The following is a 22,346-nucleotide window of genomic DNA, read 5'->3' as shown; positions in this document are numbered from 1 at the left end:
AGACCAAGTGCATGGTCAATAAACCAATTGGATATTAGACCAAATGGAAATTAGACTAAATGGAAATAAGACCAAGTGTAAACTAGATTAAACGGTCATTTGACCATATGAAATTAGACGAAATGAAAATCAGACCAAGTGGAAATTGGACCAAGTGGTGTTAAACCAACTGAAAATTAGACTAAATGGTTTTAGCCCAATTGCTCAAGTGGAAATTAAACTAAATAGAATTTAGACCAAGTGGAAATTAGACCAAACGGTCATTAGACCATACCAAAAATTGGACGAAATGAAAATTAGACCAAGTGGAAATTATACGATATTAGACCAAGTGAGAATTAGCCCAACTGATCATTAGACCAAATGGGAATTAGACGAATTGGATATTAGACGAACTGGCTGTAGATGAAATGGGATTAGACTATGTGAAGTTGGACGAACTGATAAGAAGACCAAGCGGAATTAGACCATCTGATAATTCACCGAATAAATCCCGAAGCAATTGTCGCGGGAGCAAATGTCGTGTCACCAATCCGGTTCTGAAAAGCCACAGTGTGCCACAGAGTGTCCTTAGTGTGCCTCATGGTGTGTTCACAATGTGGAACACAATATGAAATCAATTCACTCTGCAGAGGTGTCCACAAAGTGTGACTAGATCCAAATCAAATTTGAGCATGTTAGCAATGTAAATCATAAAACTGAGCCCATTATGTGGACCCCGGCACTCTGAAGACACTAAGCACCGCACTGGGCTCTCTCCAACAGGCTTGGACAGAATTGCTAATAAAATTGATTCGTTTAAGGAGAACTATAATGGGAAGCACAATTAGAAACTAGATATAACATAACATTACGGTCATTTGAATAATGATACTAGTATAGGCCATAGCTATATTTCAAATTTGTCATGTGGTGACTAGATTTTTGACATACCGTATAGGAACAACTTCCTGCTTTGTCATGACATTTATTATAAGGAATTTTTTTTCTTCTCTAATTAAAGTAACCTTATACCCGGTGCAATAATCGAAATGTAACATAAATCATATTGATATATATCCTGATATACTGGCATTATCACAAATAAAACGTCAACTGGAAAAGATAGAATTTTAGTCATGTTGTACATGTTAGTAGTAATCGAAAGATTAATTCTATATGACATTGCCTCGTCGGTGGTCATCCGAACCGTCCGTATCACACATACGACGGTGCAAACCCATTTCAGAGAAAAACGACTTCAAAGTTTAATATAATTTCCATACTTAGTTCCCAAAATCCCCAGCCTTACAACACATTCATTGCTAGAAAAATACATGGTTGGAAAGATCTAGAAAATGGCTTGACATTGGTATCTTTATGTTTACACAAAACTAAGTATCCAATATCGCAGAAGAGCTACATGATTGTAATTTCGGTTTGAGCAGCTTAGATGGGACAGAGAACGCGAGCATGATCTGTTTCCATACTCTACCAGCTTACGTCCTGTCGTCATGGCATGTTAAAAGCATTGCGATTCCATAGGTTTGTACAGAAGAAAAATGTGTTGTTGTTTTTTTTTAATGCGCATTTCCTTTTCTTTAATTTATCACACAAAGATATCATAAATATCTTTTCCAACAAGCTTGAATTGAAGAGATCTACAGCTTTCGTTTTTGTTTTTAAATCTTATTCCCCGCTTATTTGGCGCCGCTTTCCAATTCTATCTGCATTCATGTAACAACTTTTCCTGACATAGCAAGTTATGCCCAATAATTAAAAGAACAAAAAAATCATAAATCCTAGTGAATGAGATGTTGTAAGGGTCAACCCATTTGAACACTGAATAATTGTCAGAGCCATTTTCTACAGTAAATTGAAAAAACAAACTCATTCATTATGTGAAAAACATAAAAATCATCATTTTTCCGGTTCTCAACTATCAGTAAAATGTGCCTAAATACCTGTATTTTATCTATTTATCATAGGCACTTTTTCATCGACTCAAAGGACCATCATTTTTCAACTGACTTGTTTAATCTCGAGGATGCGCATGTCATGTAATCCTCGGTGTCGTAGACCAGACCAAGCCGGCCGTGGAGCGATGGTGGACGGCTGTCTGCAGGTATAGAGAACTTGAATCGGTGGAGAAGGGTTGAAAAGAAGAGGAATAGCTCTTTCCTTGCAAGAGCCTCTCCAATGCAAACTCTTTTGCCTGTAATTAATAGTAAAAAAAAGGAAAATGCGATGATCGGCATATTTCAAACAAAACTTGAGAAATTAAATGCTAGATATTTAAGCAATGAAATTCGCTTTATTTGTAACTTGCTTTCTTCACAAAAGACAATTATGTTTTATTGGATTTCTTTTACCGGCGATGAATTATTTATTTATTTATTTATTTTATTTAAAAATCTTTATACAGGATAAGCATGTTCAGATAATATATACACTGTTTTTCAACATGGTCCTGTAGACATAGTAAATATCTAACAATGTACCGAAAAGGTGCATTAAACAATTCAAATTCAGGCAGAGTAAATTATAGTAAAACAAAATTGAGTAACATAGGTATTAACAAACATAGATATATAAAAATAACAAAAGATATCATACATGTGCACTGGGTAATGAATAACAAACTGAAAGTTGAAAACACAAACCGGCATAAAGAGAGCGGAGAGAGTGTTACGAGAAGTGTGTTTTCTTTTCTTATATTTCCTTTTAAATGTATCAATTGAAGTTGCATTCTGGAGTTCCGAATCTAAACTATTCCATACATTTCCTCCTGCATATCTTAAGCCATTCTTTAAAAAACTCAATGTTCGGTTTAGGTATAACTACGTTGAGCGAATTGCAAATCTTGTATTCATTGGATGCCTATCAAAAACTATATCAATAGAATTACATAAACGTTATGTAACTGGGGGAAATACATCGGTTCCGAAAGGGCTGTAAATCTTTTTTATGCCACTACATAGGCCTAAATTGGCAGTGTTTCTGACCGAAATCCATAATAGAAATATATATACTGCTCACTTTCACTCTGGCTTCCTTCGCCTTCCTCTCTGGATTCCTTATATTGGGTGAAAGGCGAAGGAACGATAGTTCAACGCTCAACTGTAGCTGGAAAGATTTTCATTGGTTTCTAGGGTCTCACATCTCAAACATTGTACAAGACATATTTTTCTGGCAGAAACAAAAGAAAAAACATCCCTATGACCATGTGAAATACTAATTTCACACTTAAGTTACAAAAGTAGGCCTCAGATTTTAGAGTATGATTTTTTCTAGAGGCTCGTCTTACCAATACTAAATGGGATGAGTGCATCTGGCTTGACACAATCGCCTCTCTCATTCAGGAATCGTTCTGGTCTAAATGTATCAGGATCGGACCAGATTGTGCTGTCATGTGCTAACCTCCACAGGTTTGACACGACCAAAGTGCCCTCCGAAATATCGTAGCCAACTAGTTTTGAATCGGCGGTGCATGCATGCGCAATACCAAATGGAGACACTTGTCCCATGCGCTGGATTTCGTGTAGTGTTGCCACGGTGAATGGGAGACTCGCACGATCAGCTAGTTCTGGGAGTCGATCCGGTCCAACAACACGGTCTAGTTCCTCTTGGACTCTCTTTTGAACATCAGGGTACATCATCATGTAGAGAATAGACCATTTCAATGAAGCGTTCGTTGTTTCGGTGCTGGCCCCAAATAGATCTCCGCACAGTACATGAAGGTTTGTCTCATCAAACGATGATGTGATACCTCTCTTGAATAGGGGAAAAGAGAAAGATATATTGAATACAAATAAGCCAGGGGCGGATCCAGGATTTTGAAATAGGGGGGGCGCCAGCGGCGAGGGAGCGAAGCGACCGAGCGGGGGGAGGGTGTGGGAGGGGGGATACCCCCCTCCCACGGCAAGGACTTTTTCAAAAAATCATGTCCAAAAGTCGTATTTTGAGAGCACCTTTAGAAGAAAAATGCACACTTAAATCACTGTAACTTCATGAATAAAAGACACATACTGACTAATTTAGGAGCTGGTTTCCAGTCACACACCGTATAAGCGGTCATTCAAAACATACATTTGGCAAAGGCTCTTCACTTGCTTGCATCGTGTGATTGAAACGTCAAATTTAATGATACGAAACTGAGACTTGTAATCGATAAGTTCCGAATAATCCATTCTGTTTATTGTCATTTGTGTATTTACATTGTGTGTTTCAAACGAGAATTGTTTAGTCGTATGGCAACATGCATAAAATTTGGTTCTTTTTTCCCCAAAATGCACAGTAAATTGTTATAAACTACAAAAAAAGACATCATCTTCTGGTAATCAACCCTTTCCCTTGTATTATTTTCAAATCATCTTCAATAATCCAGTCATTCTGCACAACCTCAAAGTAATATAATGCTTTTGAAGGGGATTCTCATCATTTTTATTGTTTACGTTCAAAGTCTCTCATCGCGTTGCCATCTTAACTTATGACAAGCCAGGATGAAATTGTATTTATATTTATTTTAACATAAGATAATCAATTTTTACGAAGCACTTGTTAAAACTATACCACAAAGTTGCCTCAAGTCACGTCAATCGGACGGGTGCTGCACGGAGGAACACATCAGGGAGGGGGAAATCTGTCTTCCACCAACCTCCTTGGTCAGATGGATTTGGGTTTACGCGCATATCATCGGCAGCGATCTGGGGGGGGGGGCGGGGGACGTGTTCTCCCTCAAATATTTCGGGGGAGGTCGTCCCCCCCCCTAAATTTTAAAAACTATTTTTTTTTCGATTTTGCTGGCAATTTTTTTTAAAAATATATTGTAATCAGCAAACCTATAGATTATCAAACATTAAAAATGGGGTAAGGGGGGTTAATGTCACAATTTCTACTATTTAACAATACACAATGTGTCCTCGGGACGTTTTTCCCCAGCACGAAAGTATTTTTATTCTCCCCCCCAACCCCCACCCCCCCCCCCCGTCACATAAAATCTTCGCTCCTTACGCTGACATATAGCTGCCTATACACAGCAAACGCGGAGTGGGGTCGACTGGTGATTGAGAATATACAATTTTGCTCCTTGATAATTCGTTGGAATGATTGCTTCGGCGAAACTTAGTTGGGGCGCCCTGGATAATATGCCTCTGAATCTACCAGAAAGTGTAAAATTTAGGGGGTGTCCAACTTAAATTTTTTGGATGGACACAGGTAAAAAATTTGACAAGCACCCCCAAAAACCTCAATTTTATGAGTTGCTAACCCAAAATTTTTTGACAAGCAAAAAAAAAAAAAAAAAAAAAATTTACGTCATCAACGTAAATTTTAGGGGGGGACAACACACGTTTCAGGGGGGTCCACGTGATTTTAGGGGGGACGCAGGAAAAAAGTTGACAAGCAAAAAAAAAAACAAGCAAAAAAATCAAAACTAAATTTAGGGGGGGACCGTCCCCCCCAACTAAAATCTAGGGGTGGGGGGACACGTCCCCCCCCCCGCTTCCGCCGCCTATGGTCTGACCTATACATTTCAGTGAAAACGTACATGACCAAGCGGGTGACCAAGGCAGAATGATAATGCTGCGCACGTGGCGCCCGATAGAGGGCTTCATCTTTGAGTGAAGAATAATCTCGGGGATAGACCTGGAATTGACGAACTTCGAGGCGGTCTGAAACCACCTAATAGGTGGTCGTTGACACTTTCTCTCGCGATCTGTTACTTACAATTTACATGTATTTGCCATAAAGACGGACAAACGCATGTTACAAAAAACACAAAATTTCGGGAAAAATGATATCCAATCCAACATCTTCACACTGGTCACTGCACTGCAACTCCCGATTACAAGTGGTGCAACTTTACAACCAATCGACTTGCGCGCCCTGGAATTCCGGAATTTACATATTGCAATACAGTATGACAGAGGTGCATTTGTGCGAACACAAAGGCCATGAGCGTAAGTTAAAATATAGTTTTGACTAGATCTAGCCCTTGAAATTGACTACATTGTACCAATCCAGTAAATATAACCATCAAAAAAAAAACAAAAAAAATCCGGCGAAAATAGGGGGGCGCGCGCCCGGGGCGCCCCCCTCTGGATCCGCCACTGTAAGCCTACATCATTGTTGAGACAAGAAGTAGTACAGATCATGAATTTGCTGTGAATTCCCCCCCCCAAAAAAAAAAAAAAAAAACAGAGAACGACACAGCCCCCAACCCAACCTTAAACTAACCATTGCAACAATGTTTAATTCCAGTTTGGGACTCAGCCTTGACAAGTTCAAGTCTCTTTTTTAACTTTTGCAGTGACCCAATTACATTTGAATTTTGTTTTTTTCTGTATATGTGAAATCAATACCATTTCTGTGTTTGTATAAATTGTATTGTATTCAAATGTAAATCTTGTAATTTGTATGTATATATAAATCTTGTAAATTTGTATGTATGAATTGTATCTTTTTATCGAATGGAATGAATAAATCTTGAATCTTGAATACCGATCGACACCAATGTCTTGCCAGTGTATATATGCTATAACGGTGATTTACTTTAAATACTATCAATATAATAATGAAATATGGCGCTTTCAACATTTTGTTGAAGTAGATGGCGCTCTTTAATATTGATGAACGAAAAGCAAATCAGAGAGTCGACGTCAATTTTTCATTGATGTCTGCTGTGTGATTGTGCGAAAACAAATCCCCGGGGGGGGGGCACTCAGTATATAATGCATAGTGGGTATGTGCCGCGGAGGGGACCCCCATTTTTACACTCAAATTTCCGTTCCAAGGCATAGCATATCAATTTGTTTGCGCTCCTTTTTTGCAGTGCGTAGCGTGTTAAATTATTTCCCTATGGAGAATAATAGAAAATACGCCGTTTTTGAGGGATTTGCTAAGATATCTCCCAAACGCGTCAACAAGGTGATCTATCAAAACAGAATAGAATAGAGCAGATTCTCACCTTGAACATGATATGATTTTCATTTAATTTTAGTCAAATTAAGTTCTGTCACTTTTGAGGTTTTTGGAACCTTTCTTGATGATTTTGGAAATCCATTGGTACATGAGCCAATGGGCAAGTGCGGGAAACGAAACGTTTGGTGCGACTTCACATTGTTGTAAAAAATATATACGTCACAATAGACCCTATCAAAAAAAGACATTTTGCAGAAAATGCTGTAGATTGCCAATACCTAAGAATGATTTTGATTGGATAAAAAAAACCTCTGTCACTTTTCACATTTGCAAAAGCTTTTGCAATAATTGGTCACTATAGTTTGGCGGGTTCAGCCGATGGCATTGTGTGTACACAGTAAACACGCATAGCTAGGCAACGCAGCGCGTGAAGAATTTTGCACGTTTTCATTTATTCGTACAGCGACGACTTGAGTGTATGTTGGATAGGACCGTACCATTTTTGACCGGGGGTGTGCCAATGAATGCAAGTGATCAAGAAGAGTTGAAGGGAGTGAGAAAACAAGGAAAGTGAGAGGGAAATTTATGAAAACAAGTAATGCGAGGAAAAATGACAAGAAAAGGAGAGAAAGGAGAAGTGAAAACACGCAGCTGAGTGCGCTCACGATATGTAAGTTGAACACCCCTGCACCGCAATGTAGCAGCCCGCCACTATACACGTAGACTGCCTGCACGATGCGAAGACAGCGGCGCGTATTAGTGACTGTGCGTTAAACGTCCCATTTCTATGCCTTATAAAAAGAGCGTTTTTTGTACACAACAAATTGATATGCATTTTTGCCTTGTTGAGAAAAAGAACAAAGAAAGCCGCTCCAAGGCATAGCATTTTCTTCTTATCGAGAAAAAAGAAGAGAGAAATCCGCTCCAAAGCTTCGCATATTTTTCGTTACGCCGCTCCGATCGCGTTGAATGAGCTGCAATTTTGGTGAAAAGCGGCCGCAGAGCTCCCCGGCGGAGGCCGCGCTAGCGGCATCATGCACGCATGACCGTTCCGTAGGGATGCATACGCGCTCACACGCTAGCGATCCGTTCCAAGGACCCCCGTTTTCACAAACATTTGTCGTTCCGAAGCCCGTTCCGAGGACCCTCCTTTTACAATAAGCCCGCTCCAAGGCCCCCGTTTTTTGTCTCACCCGCGGCACACCCCCACCACTTTTTTGGTCGAGTGCCCCCCCCCCCCCCCCCGGAACACATCACAGAGCCGAAAGCGCACTGTTGCGATTTGCGTTTCGCGTTTGTAAAGACAAAATCAGAAAGCTGAATTCCATTTTTGTCTTTTCATGACTGAAATAGAAAACTACAGAAGCTGTAACAAAGGCGCCTTGACGACGTTGTAGAAGTCGCCTACTCGGCTTCCTTATGTAAAACATGGCGCCTTGGCAAGTTACGCAAGTCGCCTTGTAGGTGGCACTTTCCGTACCGTACTGCTTTTTGGTTCATTATCCCCCGAAGAATATGCCAAAGGGCGTTGATTTAAAGAGATGGTCCAGGCTGGAGATATTTATATCTCATTAAATAGAGTAAAATTCACAAAGCAAAATGCTAAAAATTTGATTGAAATCGGATAACAAATTAATAACGAAGTTATTGAATTTTAAAGATTTGCATTATTCCGGTGAAACAGTTCTAGGCATGTCTTTATGAAAATTCATTAGGTTGGTGATGATGTCATATCCCCACTCGTTCTTTTGTATTTTATTAAATGAAATTAGGTTTATTCGAAATATTTTTCACAAGAAAAACAATTGGATGAACAACTGATTAAGTGCATTATTTATTTACTGCCGCAACCTATTTCATCATAATGGAGACAAGCGCATCATTTTCACATGTATATGAAATAATAAAATATTTATGATTTCATGTAATAACATAAGAAAAATTAAAGTAGAAATGTCACATCATCAGCCCAACAAAAGAATATTTATGACGATGTGCATATAACTGATTTCACAACATAAACTTTAAAAACTTCTTTTAATTGTTATCCGATTTTGATGAAATTTTCAGCATTTTGCTCTGTGAATTTTACTCTATTTATATACAAAAATATTTTCAGCCCGGACCATCCCTTTATTGCTTTGATTATGTTTAAAAAATCATCACACAATATTACGCGCTGCCTTGTGCTACTGAACACAAAAAAAAACCATGGTGATGATTGCAAACGATTGGGGAGTTTTCATGAAATGCAATTACAGAATTGATGGCAACATTCAGGACCGAAATAGCCGTTAATATGATGCACCACCAAACTTTGGATATCAATTGTATATGGTTGAAGGCAAGAAATTGAATTGCATTGAATATTAAATATGAACAGGCCTACGAACCTTACGGCCATCTTGAATTCATGAAGGTACGAAATCACCGATTATATCGCGAGGATGATCGGCATTGAATCTGGAATTAATTATTGAATATCAGTACTAAATTTCCGATTACTTGAAAGTACATATCGATAATATTGCCAGGATGAGCTACATTGCATCTATAGAATAAATTACTGAATATCGATACGAACCTTCCGATCTTCTTGAATTCTTTGAAGGTACATATCGATAATATCGCGAGGATGATCTGGATCGAAGTCCTTGAGATGTTTATCGACGATCATCTTGGTGAAGTCAGTGAATCTCTTTATCCCTTGTTTAATTTTGTTGGCCGGACTGAATGGAACCTTTGCAAGGAAGGGGATGAAGATGAAAACCCCTCCAGAGGCAGCTACGAAGTTAAAAGATAAGTCAAAAGAAACATAATGATGATAAGATAGATAGATAGATATATAGATAGAAAGATAGATAGATAAATAGATCACAAGATAGATAGATAGATAGATAGAAAGATAGATATATAGATAGATATATAGAAAGATAGATCTATAGATAGATATAGAAAGATAGATAGATTTTATTTTCACATGGTAAAAAACCCATACCGATACAGAGTCTGATTTGCATACCGATACAGAGTCTGATTTGCATTGGGGTCGTGCCATGAATAAAATATACAAATTAAAAGGCACCCAATCTTAATATACATGAATTACACATAAAACGATGCTTACCCTGAATGCTAATCAAGAATATGATGATAATATTAATTACAAATAAATTCGATAAATGAAAATAATAGTTGTGTGAGATAATAAGATATTAGATATTAAGGTACAACATGTACAAGGAGCGGTCGTAATTTACAGATCACTATTATACAAATCGATTAATACAACGGAAATTACAATGAATGGTCCTGCCTTTGGGATTCAAATAGTGATGCGATTTTCCAAATAATCATCCCGATTCAGGATGATTATGATTACCGCATCACTATCTAAATCGGTACATTTTCCGTACTCGGTACCTTTACTACAATAAAACACATTCGCCTGCCACCCCTACAGCAACATTATTTCAGGGAATGGACTTGTACTAAATGTCAAGTTCCGTTGGCCGGTCATGGATTTGAAGTGAGGATGGTTTATCAGACAACAATCAGCATCATTACATTATATAACATCTTATAATTATTATTATTATTATCATTATTATTATTATAATTATTATTATTATAAATACACATCCCTTTGCTCGGAAATTAGAACAATTCCACACATGTGTTACCTTTGACCCTGTCCAAACACAGTGTAAAAACGCTATTTTAAATTGTTATGCACATGCAACTCTGTTTCCTATATACAGTTAGTTCATCCAGTTTAAACAATTATTTATTTATTTTAATCTATTTATACAGGATAAAAATATGATCAGCATAGCTGTTTTACAACATGGTCCCGATACTACAGGTTAAAAATTTGAATAAAAACAATCATATTCAAAATCTGAAATAGTAAAAGTGTTTCATTTTAATATTGAATTCTCAATAAATTAGTAGTTTAAACTGTTGGACAGGTACTGGTGGGTTGTAGCAAACAGTTGTGAATAATAATTTTAATGGCATTTTAACTGTGTATATAGGCCTCTTAGAAATTAGTTTTACAATATTCCCTCACAAATAAATAAACTTCAAAATCACTCGGAATTATCCAAAACAGAAAACAATAACATCGTGTTTTGGTCTACAATCTAGGTCTCTCCAATGGTTTCATATTTATAAAATCTCTTTGTTTTTATCGGGTGTTGTTAAAAGGCACTGAGAGACGTCATTGATCGAGAGCCCAGCGTTATAAAATTTTACAAATATACCACGCTTAGAATAAGTATTGCGAAAATATTTGTCAGAGCGAGGTCAGCGGCCTTGCATTTCTATTTTCCCGAGGGGCGAAGCCTTGTACAACTATTCCATCATTGACGTCACGATATTAGTAAATTTTCTTCAGAGGGTGTTTTATTTTCAACATCATCGGAATAAAGTTAGAATATGTTTCGTCACCCGATACTGTTTGAACCAACATGATTTAATGTATGTAGGATATAATGAACAATATTCAGTGGCGTACCGTGGGTCATGGCATTGGAGGGGCCAGCAAAAAATTTGTGTCACTTAGAGGGCGCGAAGCGCGCTCAATAGCCAGGTATACAGACCAGTAGATACATTTTAAGGAGTGTACAATGAAAAGGATATGTTTCTCACTGATCAAATAAAGTGAGTGCGAAGCGCGAGCTGAAAAAAAAACCTAGAAGGGACATTATAAGCAAAGTTTTGTAATTATAGTATATACCTGTCCCACAAACAATGCGAACGCGAAGCGCGAGCAGAGATTTGTCTATATATTGACCCAAATATGGACATTTTAAGGAATATTATTTAGGAATCAATGAAGAGCTTTCATATCTTACCATATTCATCTAATGCGAACGCCAAGATATTCAGACCAGGAAAGGGGACTGTTTTAGGAATTCATCATTATCTCATGAATACATATCTCACTAATCTACTAATACGAAGGTAATCACGGACTGAAATTGTTTTAAATGCAGACCTTAATAGGGGTAATCACTTTAAGCAGTTATGAAAATGTGAAAATGAGAAGCACATGCCACCTCATAAGATAACAAGAAGCTTGAAGTGCGAGGAAATATGTTTGGTGTTTATTGACTTGAACACTGGATGTTTAAGTACCGTTTAATCCCATTGACATTGAACAGGATTATTTATCTCATGAAGCAGTTGAATTGAATTGAGCACATTGGTTATGAAAAAATTATTATGTACGTGTAATATATGATATACAATAAAACATTATAATACATTTATTTCTTCTTCTTCTTGTTCTCAAACTACGCCTCTCCTCCCCCCTTCTCCTTTTCATTTTCTCCCGTTTTTTTTCTTGGGGGGGTGGTCTGACAAAAGGGAGGGGCACGTGCTCCCGTGCCCCCCCCCCCCCGTAGTTACGTCACTGACATGACTTGGACACTCCAGCGCCAGACCTCTTAATTAAACCAATAACTGCCCAATCATCTCCTGTTACATCACGTTTCTCTTTTATTTTGCTATACTTGTAATAATTTTTTTTTCAATTACGATTTAGTCTTTGCATTAATATCATATTTTATTCCTTGTTATATTCTTATTTCATATAAATTTAATCTACAAGTTATGTTGTGCAGCAATCCATCATTATAATTTTGTACTTTACTATCTATTTCGTTTTATCCATACTGTATTTGACTTGTAAAAATATTTTACCAATACTTTGGATGCCATGCAAAATATTTAGGATGCCATACAAAATGAACCATTTTTTAAATTCAATTGAATTGAATGTAATATTTTGTTTTCTATATAAAACCTTTATCATTCATTATTTATAAATGATGTTTTATGTAAGAACTTTTTTGGGGGTTGTGTTTATCATTATTAAAATAGGGGTTTCAGCTCTTGTGCCTCTCGTACTTTGACATTCTTATGTCGTCAAGATTTCATCAATGGTTTCTTTTAACCTACTTATAATCAAGGCTTTGACTATGTATGTCATCGTCATTATCATAATGATGGAAAATGAAAGTATGAAAACATACTGTTTCGAAATGCTGACTTGGAATAAAAAAGGATTCCCCCAAAAAAAAAAAACATTTATAATGATAAACTAATAAGTTCATTGACCCTAAATGACCTTTGACTTTTATTGTGTGACTTGAAACTCGTGGAAAATGATCAGTGACAGTTGATTACACTTTCGTCCTAGTTTCATATAATATCTCATATTCAGTTGCCAAAATAACCCCAACAAGGTAAAAGTTCATTGACCCTAAATGATCTTTGACCTTAATCACGTGACCTAAAACTCATGCAAGACGATGAGTGATATTTTATTACTCCTATGGCCAAGTTTCATGAACTAGATCTCAAAAAACTTAACTTTGGTTAAGATTTAAATGTCGATAACCAAACAAATTTCATTGACCCTAAGTGACATTTGACCTCGGTCGTGTGACCCGAAACTTATGCAAGATGATCAGTGATACTTCATTTAACTTATGTCTACGTTTCAAGAACTAGGCCCATAAAATTTGTAAGTCATTATGTTCTTTCAAAAACTTAACCATGGTTGGGATTTAAATGTTGACCATGTCGCCGCCGTCAGAAAAGCCGCGCCTCTAGTCTCGTTCTGCTATGCATGCGAACAATAAGTATTGTAAATGGTTATGATTATTGCATGAGGAGGCGTGGTAGCTACTATTATATCTCGTACTTTGGTCTGCTTATTCGGAAATGTATAGGTGTTCAGATTTGATCAATGGTTTTACAAACGACAGTAGCTTTCACTACTTATTCATAATTATGGAGAGTTTATCAACCCCAAATGAAAATAAATGAAGATGTTTGTTATGCTGGAAGCACAAGCGTACCTACAGAGGGGGGGGGGGGGGGGGTGGGGCAGACTGCCCCCCTGACGAGTCACAACCCATGCAAAGGACGTTTCTCTGCCCCCCCCCCCCCCCCGACGAGCCAAAAGTGGCCTCCTGCTTTCTACTTGAAGACTTTTTTTTTTTGCTTGTCTAATTTTTTGGCGGACGAATTTGCCCCCCCTGTGACAAATCCTAGGTGCGTCACTGGCTAGAAGTCTATTGGATAAAAACTCATGTGGCCATGCATCGCATTAACTTGACCGGGCCTCCCTCTCCCCCCCCCCCCCTTGACACTTCTTGTGATAAATCCAAATCGTGATCAAAACCGCTGCCATTTTTTTTGGGTCACTTTTTGAGCAAATTTTATTGAGACCGAATTTTCAACACCTGGGTAGATACGTAATGGCTCGGTCACAAATAGCATTATTAGGAACTGCTACGAACGCCGTACGAATGAAATTTTGATTTGATCATTTCGTATGAGAACTTCTCATGGAGGTCGTACGAAACCAGTGTTCGCAGGCCTTGTCCAAGATTTATTTTTCTAACGTTGTACGAAACCCATTCTTCGTAATGCAGCCATACGAAGGTTGCAGGAATATCGCAAGAACCACGCAAGGTTTCGCAGTTTCAAAAGACGATTCTAGAAGCCTTAAACTCTTACGATGATCTTAAGAACTCCCGGTGTTGTTCAGAAGGGGCTCTTATGCATGGCGTTCGTAAGAATGTCGTATACTTTAAATATGCGGCACTTGTTAATCGGGTCAAGATCATGATTTCCCAATGACACAAGATTACATTTTGTTGAATTTCTGAGAAGTATAAAAAGAGAATTCTGAGTAGCTGAATAAGTTTTCGACACAACAAGCGCGGCTAATTTGAAAATGTTCATCTAAACTTCTTCAATGAGTGCATTCTCACTTTTATTGACAACAGCAATTTGATTTTATGCTATTTATGACTGAAATAGTGTCCCCGATGAATTTTATCGAAAAACAATAAAGACAATAAAAAACGAGGAAATACATAAGAAATTCAGAAGTCAATGGAAAAAAAATTGATTTTTGTAGTGGAATTGTTTTCATTTGTAGTTGTAAGGAATGACACAAAAATATTTTCACCAACATAAGCTTTCTAGGAGCTTTGTTTTGTGAATTAGAGCAAAGAGTATGATTTCACGAATAAACTTGCATAATTCATATCTAAAATATGTATGAACTTTACCTACGCATTAGCGTAGGTAGCGTAGGTTACTAGTATGTCATTCTCTGCCTTCGTTCAAATTTTCGCCGCGATTGCGCAATCCGCTGCCCCTAGGAATTTAAGCTCACAAAATAGCCCAGTTAAGTTTGGGCTACGTAAAACACATCGCGTTTAAAAATGATCGTCCATGGCAATATTGATACCATATAAAAAAAAATGAAAAAAATTAAATAACGTGTTTCTATCCACACACAACTCATTTCATATGCAAAACCAGGATGACGTCATTCATATTTCGTGGATGAAAGAAATTTCTTCATAAGAACTTGCCAGCTGACTGGACAACTGAGAGTATAGCGGAAAAACGAACATTTTAGCGAGTGTGTGAGAAATACTTGATCATTATTTTGAGCTTCCGAGCATGGCAAAAAATGTGCATCCCTCCGGGGGGGGGGGCACTTACATTGACGAGTGGATACCATGCGCGACCCAAAAAACACGTAAAAAGGGTGTCTTTTTCAAGATAGGGCACGTTACGTACGTAACGTGAAAAGGGTGTCAAAACACAAAAATAATGAAAAAAGGGTATCTATTTCGCTAGGAAAGCTACGTGTTTAGGGTCAAATTTGCGGGGATGATAAAACAAAATTAAAATGTTTTATAAAGGATGTCCTTTCTGCCCCAAGCCTATACGTGTTTAGAGTCCGATTTGCGTGAGGTATATATGGCGGGTGGGGCCAAATGATGTGTAAAGGTAAAACCGACGACCGACGCACCCGTGACATAACAGTAAAATATCCCTGTACTTATAGTTTAGGGGTTCATTTCAGGGAATACTTGCCAAGAGTATCGTTTTATTTCCATTACTTGTTAAGGGTATAGGGTTTCACACGCCAATATTTGTTAAGGGGTGTATTTTCAGAATATGGAAAATACGTGCTTAGGGTGCTTTTATAGACCCCATGGTCGCGCATGGTATCCACTTGTGAATGGAAGTGCCCCCCCCCCCCCCCTCCCCCGGGCATCCCTCCTAAATAATGTTTCTACCAACGAACGGAGAGGGCGTCAACACTTTGCAGAGCAACACTGCAAAATGTTGACTTCCTGTCGTTGGTTTCTATATACTACCTTCAAAGCCAAGCAACGTCCCATTACTTACCTAAACGAAGGTTAGTGTTGATGATATCCTGTAGCTGGTTGAAGTCTGAGTCTCCGTAGTCATAGGCCTTTCCAAAAAGCAGAACGGCAATTACGTTCGAGACAGCATTGTTCAAAACCTTGTGAGGATTAAAAGGCTTCTGCGGATGTAAAAAAGAAAAAGGTTACAGGAAATAATTTCATACATCTATCCAATCATTTAATTGATATCATTTTGAGAAAAGTGCCTAAGCTATAGCTTACATCGTAGAAGAATTACTGCGAAAACATTCCCTTGAATTAAAACGACGTTTGAACAGTAAGGTCTACTTATCCATGCAGGAGTCATCTTCATATATATTTCGAATACTCTGGACACAGTTTTAAACATGGCTCCACCCTGTATGTGTAAAGTTTTAAGGAAAAAAAAGAAGAGGCGAGTGGAAGAAGGGGGAGAACAAGAATAAATAAGGGAGGAGGAGAAGGAGTGCAGTGATGGTAGAGTTAACTTCTGTCCTAATTGTTTCAACATTAGTCACGTTTTATCATAGATCTCGGTAGATGAACGATATTTAGCTTAATTACAAGCCAAGGAAACCTTTGAACAATACTTTTCCTGAACCTGGCATTATTTTCTTAAACATGCGATCATAAATGTCAAAAGTAAAAACTCAATGACATATAGCTCTCTTTCTTTTCATAGAAGAATATTAAGATATTATATACATGTATAAATATCGAGAATGGCGTAAAAATACAAACTGAAGCTTCTCACAGACAACTTGGAGAATTCGGAAATCAGCGTCACGGCTTCGGCATGAATGATGTCATCTATACTTTTAGGTCCGGTAGTAAAATGCCTAAATGCTGATAAAATGAACTGCTTGTGTTCCCGCCAGACAGGTCCCGACGAACCAGCCAATCCTGCATATACACAGTTCAATAATAATAACCAGATTATTAAAGGTCAAGTCCACCCCAGAAAAATATTGATTTTAATGAATAGAGAAAAATCAAACCAGCATAATGTTGAAAGTTTCATTAAAATCGGATGTAAAATAAGAAAGTTATGACCTTTCAAAGTTTCGCTTAGTTTTCACAAAACAGTGATGTGCACTACTCAGTGACATACAGATGAGACGGTCGATGATGCCACTCACTTTTTCTTTTGTTTTTATTGTTTGAATTATACAATATTTCATTTTTTACAGATTTGACAATGGGAACCAACTTGACTGAACTATATGATATCAAACAATGCTAATTTCATATGTTCATGGAGGAATTTATCGTTTTTTCACTTGACAATGAAAAGAAAAAGAGTATATTTCATATTTCATATAATAGAATACCAAAGAAATAGTGAGTGGATGACGTCATCAGTTTCCTCATTTGCATACCGACCAAGATGTGCATATAACTGTTTTGTGAAATTAAGGGAAACTTTAAAATGTCATAACTTTCTTATTTTACATCCGATTTTCACGAAATTTTTAATGTTTTGCTTGTTGGATTTTTCTCTTTTTATTCAAATCCACTTTTTGCTGGGGTGGACTTGTCCTTTAACAACTTTACACTTTGACGAGTGAGGTGAGTGTGAAAATGTGATTAAGAGTTATTTTTCTGTACACTCATCATAGACCGCCGAGTAACCGGTTGCGATTTTTCGGTACTTGTGCACCCGGCTGTTTTGGAGGTTTAAAATCACACTACAAATCTTGTACTTTTTTCCAGAGTCTTGCCTTATTTTTTTTTATTTTAACTGTGAAAAGTCGTTCTAGGCGAGAGTCGAACCTGTGTACTCGAATGCAGGATTTGAATACTGTCGGTACCAACACCAATCGAGTCGATCGATGGGTCAAAAAATACGCTATAGAAGTAATGAATATTCATGAAGCGTAGTCCGACTAAATAAATCCTATTATATCGTCATTCTTTTTAGTCGATAAAAAGTTATATCTACGGTATACTGCCCTCTCGCGTCGGGGACACAAGTACTGAAGGAAACAAAACTCTAACTGGCGATGATGTAGCTCGTTATGCCAAAGTTTGTAATCAAACGAAAGTTCATAAGTCCCAAGGTTTGTACAGTTCATTTGTTATTTTGGTAATAGCACACCTAATTTCATTACCGGTGATCAAAATAATATACGTTATTGTCAGATGAACAATATTATTCCACTATTGTTCAAATTGACAAACGTTTGGGTCTTTTTCTAACTTACAATATCGAACATTGAGAATAATTATCCTTTGGTGGAATAAGGGACATTAATTCTACAATAGCAAGCCCGAGGCTACACAGAGTATCACATATAGATACCTTACGAACTTCGAGTCAAAAATTATTCCAAATAGAATCTAAATTCACCCCTTTTCTATAAAAGAAATCAGTCAAATCACCAACTAAAATTGAGCATGATATATTCACCAATTGGAATAATCTTACTCTGAACAAGATAAGATTGGCAAAACACCTATATTTCGACGGCCTATTTGGTCTTCGATGGGGACTATCCTAGGCCGGCCTTGGAAGTTAGGGTGACTGAAGGCTTCTTTGATGGTGTTGAAGCTGTTCAAGATAACCACTTCCGTTGTCATGATACGAAGTCGGAAGATGTCCCCATAGTCGTCAGCCAAGGCCGCAAAGAGATCCAGTGGCGGTAATTTCGACCTTCGGGGGGGGGGGGGTAAAAGAAAAAAGGAAATATATTACTTTGTTGTGTGTAAACAAACCGGTCAAATAGAATCCAGAACTGCTTCAATTACACTGTTAAAAAAAACCTGATTTTATAGAAAAATAAAAGAAGATTTTGCAGAAAGCAATACCAGAATCATTCTTTAAATTCATGAAACAGGAATTTTTCTGCAATTTAACAGAACAGGTCTGTTAGAAAAAGGGGAAAAGAATGTTTTATTTAAGGAAATTTGTAAGATTACACACACCAAATACCAATTTACTGTAAGATTACGCAATCTGGTAAGATTACAGGTGTTCTCGAGACTCTGCTGCAGGAACTTCTTTTAGTTTAAGGATAAATTTTCTAACAGTGTAACTTCTGCGACATCCTTATCAAACTATCAAAATGATATTGAAAAACTTATGCGACGGATTCCTTGCGAAAGGTAGCCCTACTAATCCCACTCCTACGCTTCCGTACGTACTCTTCCAAGAAATCGTGTCGAACTCAATCATAACGATGTTCATCATCACAGTTTCATTTTCTCTACACATCTAACATCACAATTCTTATTGCATGCACCTATAAAACTATTTTAGACGAGATTTCAGAAATATATTAAGCCTAGAATTCACTTGTAAATTTAATTCCAGTGACTCGCCCAGATGCTACATCCATTGGTCGCAAAAAAACACGTTTTCATCATCAGCTACAAGGTCAGACACCGATGACATTCATAGTTCGTCTTCATCAGCATCATCATTATCATCATCGTCTTTACTTTACATGATCATTGTCATCACCATTAACATCACCTTCCTCGTTTTCATCATCATCATCATCGCCATCATCATCATCGTCTTCATCATCATCATCATCATCTTACTATCATTCGTAAGCATGATCACTGTCCTAATCATCACCATTATACCATCAACCTTATGATCCTCATCATTATTATCGTCATCCTACCTATCATAATCATCATCATCATCATTCTATACTTCTTACAAGAGAATTCGAGAGGTTCTTAGAAGTTAGAACAGACATGACTTGTTATTCTGGTAAGACAATGTTCAGGATAAAGAGACCGACATACGCTCGTTATTATTTCTGGATGTTCATTATTCCTACACTATTTACAATAGGTGTTTCTTTGAGCGAAAATTGTAAAGAGTTCGTTAACCCTTATTTTGTGGTATATTCCAATGGTTCGTTAATAATCCGAAAAGTAAATTAGGGTTTGTTATTCCGGAGGTTCGTTATTCCGAGGATTTATTTCTTCTTGGGCGGCCTACGGAAAATTAATAAGCTATAGGAATTGACTCTTATATGGTTCGATAAAATCTAAAAGTGATAGACGCTTCGTCAGAACGGAGATAACTATAATGAACTATATACGAACCTTACGTATTTCGGACTAATGAACCATCGGAACTAAGAACCTCATTTCGTTTTCGGATTAACAAATCTTTCGAATATCCAAAATTAGTTCAAATTCGAAAAATCAAACATTCGAAATATTGAACCTTCGGAATAACGAGCCGTAACTATATAAGCACCCTTAGGCCTACCAAAGGATCCAATTAGTTGAATTAGGGAAAAACTAATCTACTAGCAGGTTCCATGGGCGTCAGCGTAAATTATTATCTTTTAATTGTTCCCAGGGACATCTATTGTTGCGCCCCCCCCCCCAACACAAAAGATAATCCTCTCCGCTGACGGCCATGGCAGGATCCATGCCTTACCTAATGAGAAACGGTAGACTGCCAATGAGAGGCCATGTTCGTGGACCTGGAGGTATATTCTTCTTCTCCCGATCCGTTACCATCCGCGAAAAGAAGAACCGCAGTCCTACCATAATCAATATCGTCACGATGAGGAGGGTTCCAAGCTCGTCTATTGACACACTGGCCATCATGACCTGCATCAAGATCAAAATGACAGCAATATCACGAATTCAGCCACGATTGAAACGGGTCGTGGAGTATAGTGATCGTATCAGATCAGTCGTGGCAATATATTGATCGTTGAAAAGAGAAAATTCAGAAATTTTCGCTATCACTATAGTTACGAATGGGAATATTAAATGAACGTTTGAAGAAATAAGCTGTATCGCTATTTTTTCCTCCTCTCCTCCGAGTCCCCCTTCTTTTTTTTCTCTCCTTTCTCCTTATTCTTCTTTTTCTTCTCCTCCTCTTTCTTCTTCAGTCTCCTTTTTCTTGTTTTTTTTTCTTTATCTTCCTTCTTCTTCTTCCCCTCCTCCTGGATATATAACGAGGAAGAAGACTGAAGAAAAATATATACTTCTTTAATCAATCTTCTTCTTTTGGGGGGTTCTCGATCTTTTTTATAGCCATGGCCAAATCTTTCCATTATAGGCTAGGCCTTGATCCCACACAGCATATTCTGGTCCAGTACGTCATTTTAGATGTTAACATAGCCATTTAATTTGTGTATATATAACTTCAAGCCCTTCAAGGACTTGGAAATACTCCTATTCATTTAATCTCTAACCCCGTCGATCTTGCCAGTTTAGGTCTTTAAAATCACTGGACTATAACGTGAGCATGTGCGAGGCCCTATATCCCGCCCTATTCCAAGCCCTTCGTGTTCGGATCGAAAGGCCTTTTTTACGGGTTTGCCTTTATGATGATTCGGCTTTACTAATAGCACGCTGACTGATAGAATATATTCCCCTATTCCAATATATTCCCCTATTCCAAGCCCTTCGTGTTTGGATCGAAGGGCCTTTTTTAAGGGTTTTGCCTTTATGCATGATGATTCGGCTTTACTAATAGCACGCTGACTGATAGAATATAGCCATTGTATTTTTTCTTTATACATTTTATTTTTTACATATTTTTAACATATTTATAACACGCCGCTGAGCGAATAAATATAGAACCATTTTCTTTATCATACACCATTCCAATTAGCCCTTTTATAACTGGGGCCCGTAACACAAAGCTTAATGATCATCGTAGAACCCTATATTTACGATTGATTGCAAGCTGTTTGTGTTTCGGGACCATCTTGTACCTCTCACTCACTCCCCTCTCGCGCATTTTAGGTCAAAAAGTGTAAAAAGGGTTACAATGGTACCATACACAGAAGCACGCTGATCTGACTCTTCTACATTAAACGGCGCACCACAGTCAATACTGCAATCTTGTACGGAACTTGACAACGATAACGCGTACCTGTTTATTCGCTGTGTAATATCATAAAGTACTATTGCCCATCTGGTGGATAACAGGGTGGATGACACACGATGAAAACGATATAAGTGATATGACGAAATTGAGGTCAGTATAACTGTGCACAGTTATATTGCAGACGAAGGTGACTCTTCTACGGAAAAAGTGGGGTATGGTCGAGATCGCCACGAGCCACTCCGCTTTAGAAATAGAATACAAAAGGGTTCGTTCTTATCTAGTCGTAGCTCGCAGACTCATTTTGAATATTTCCAATCTGTTAAAAAAATATTCTCATATAGACATATATATATATATATAATCATAAAAGGTATAGTAAATGCCGTAGAAATAAA

The 22,346-nt window shown here is 37.6% G+C and overlaps 1 protein-coding gene across 2 annotated transcripts; it reads right to left on the bottom strand.

Moving 5' to 3' along the window:
- Positions 1 to 1,362: 1,362 nt before the first annotated feature.
- On the bottom strand, positions 1,363 to 22,101 carry LOC121431804 (cytochrome P450 2U1-like). 2 transcript variants are annotated; one of them, XM_041629514.1, is made up of 8 exons: positions 21,997 to 22,101; positions 20,542 to 20,717; positions 18,590 to 18,786; positions 16,888 to 17,036; positions 16,135 to 16,273; positions 9,485 to 9,684; positions 3,287 to 3,752; positions 1,363 to 2,194 (listed from the first exon to the last, which is right to left on the bottom strand). In XM_041629514.1, the coding sequence occupies exons 2-8, from the start codon at positions 20,712 to 20,714 to the stop codon at positions 1,995 to 1,997; spliced, it is 1,524 nt and encodes a 507-aa protein (XP_041485448.1). In that variant the 5' UTR covers positions 20,715 to 20,717; positions 21,997 to 22,101; the 3' UTR covers positions 1,363 to 1,994. The 2 variants fall into 2 exon arrangements, with proteins under 2 accessions (XP_041485448.1, XP_041485449.1); XM_041629515.1 differs by lacking the exon at positions 20,542 to 20,717.
- Between the last annotated feature and the right edge of the window lie 245 nt (positions 22,102 to 22,346).

Source organism: Lytechinus variegatus, chromosome 18 (genome assembly GCF_018143015.1).
Source record: "Lytechinus variegatus isolate NC3 chromosome 18, Lvar_3.0, whole genome shotgun sequence".
Taxonomy (NCBI): Eukaryota; Metazoa; Echinodermata; class Echinoidea; order Temnopleuroida; family Toxopneustidae; genus Lytechinus; species Lytechinus variegatus.
Note: the sequence above shows the minus strand (reverse complement) of the source record. Positions and strands in the feature narration are given on the sequence as shown.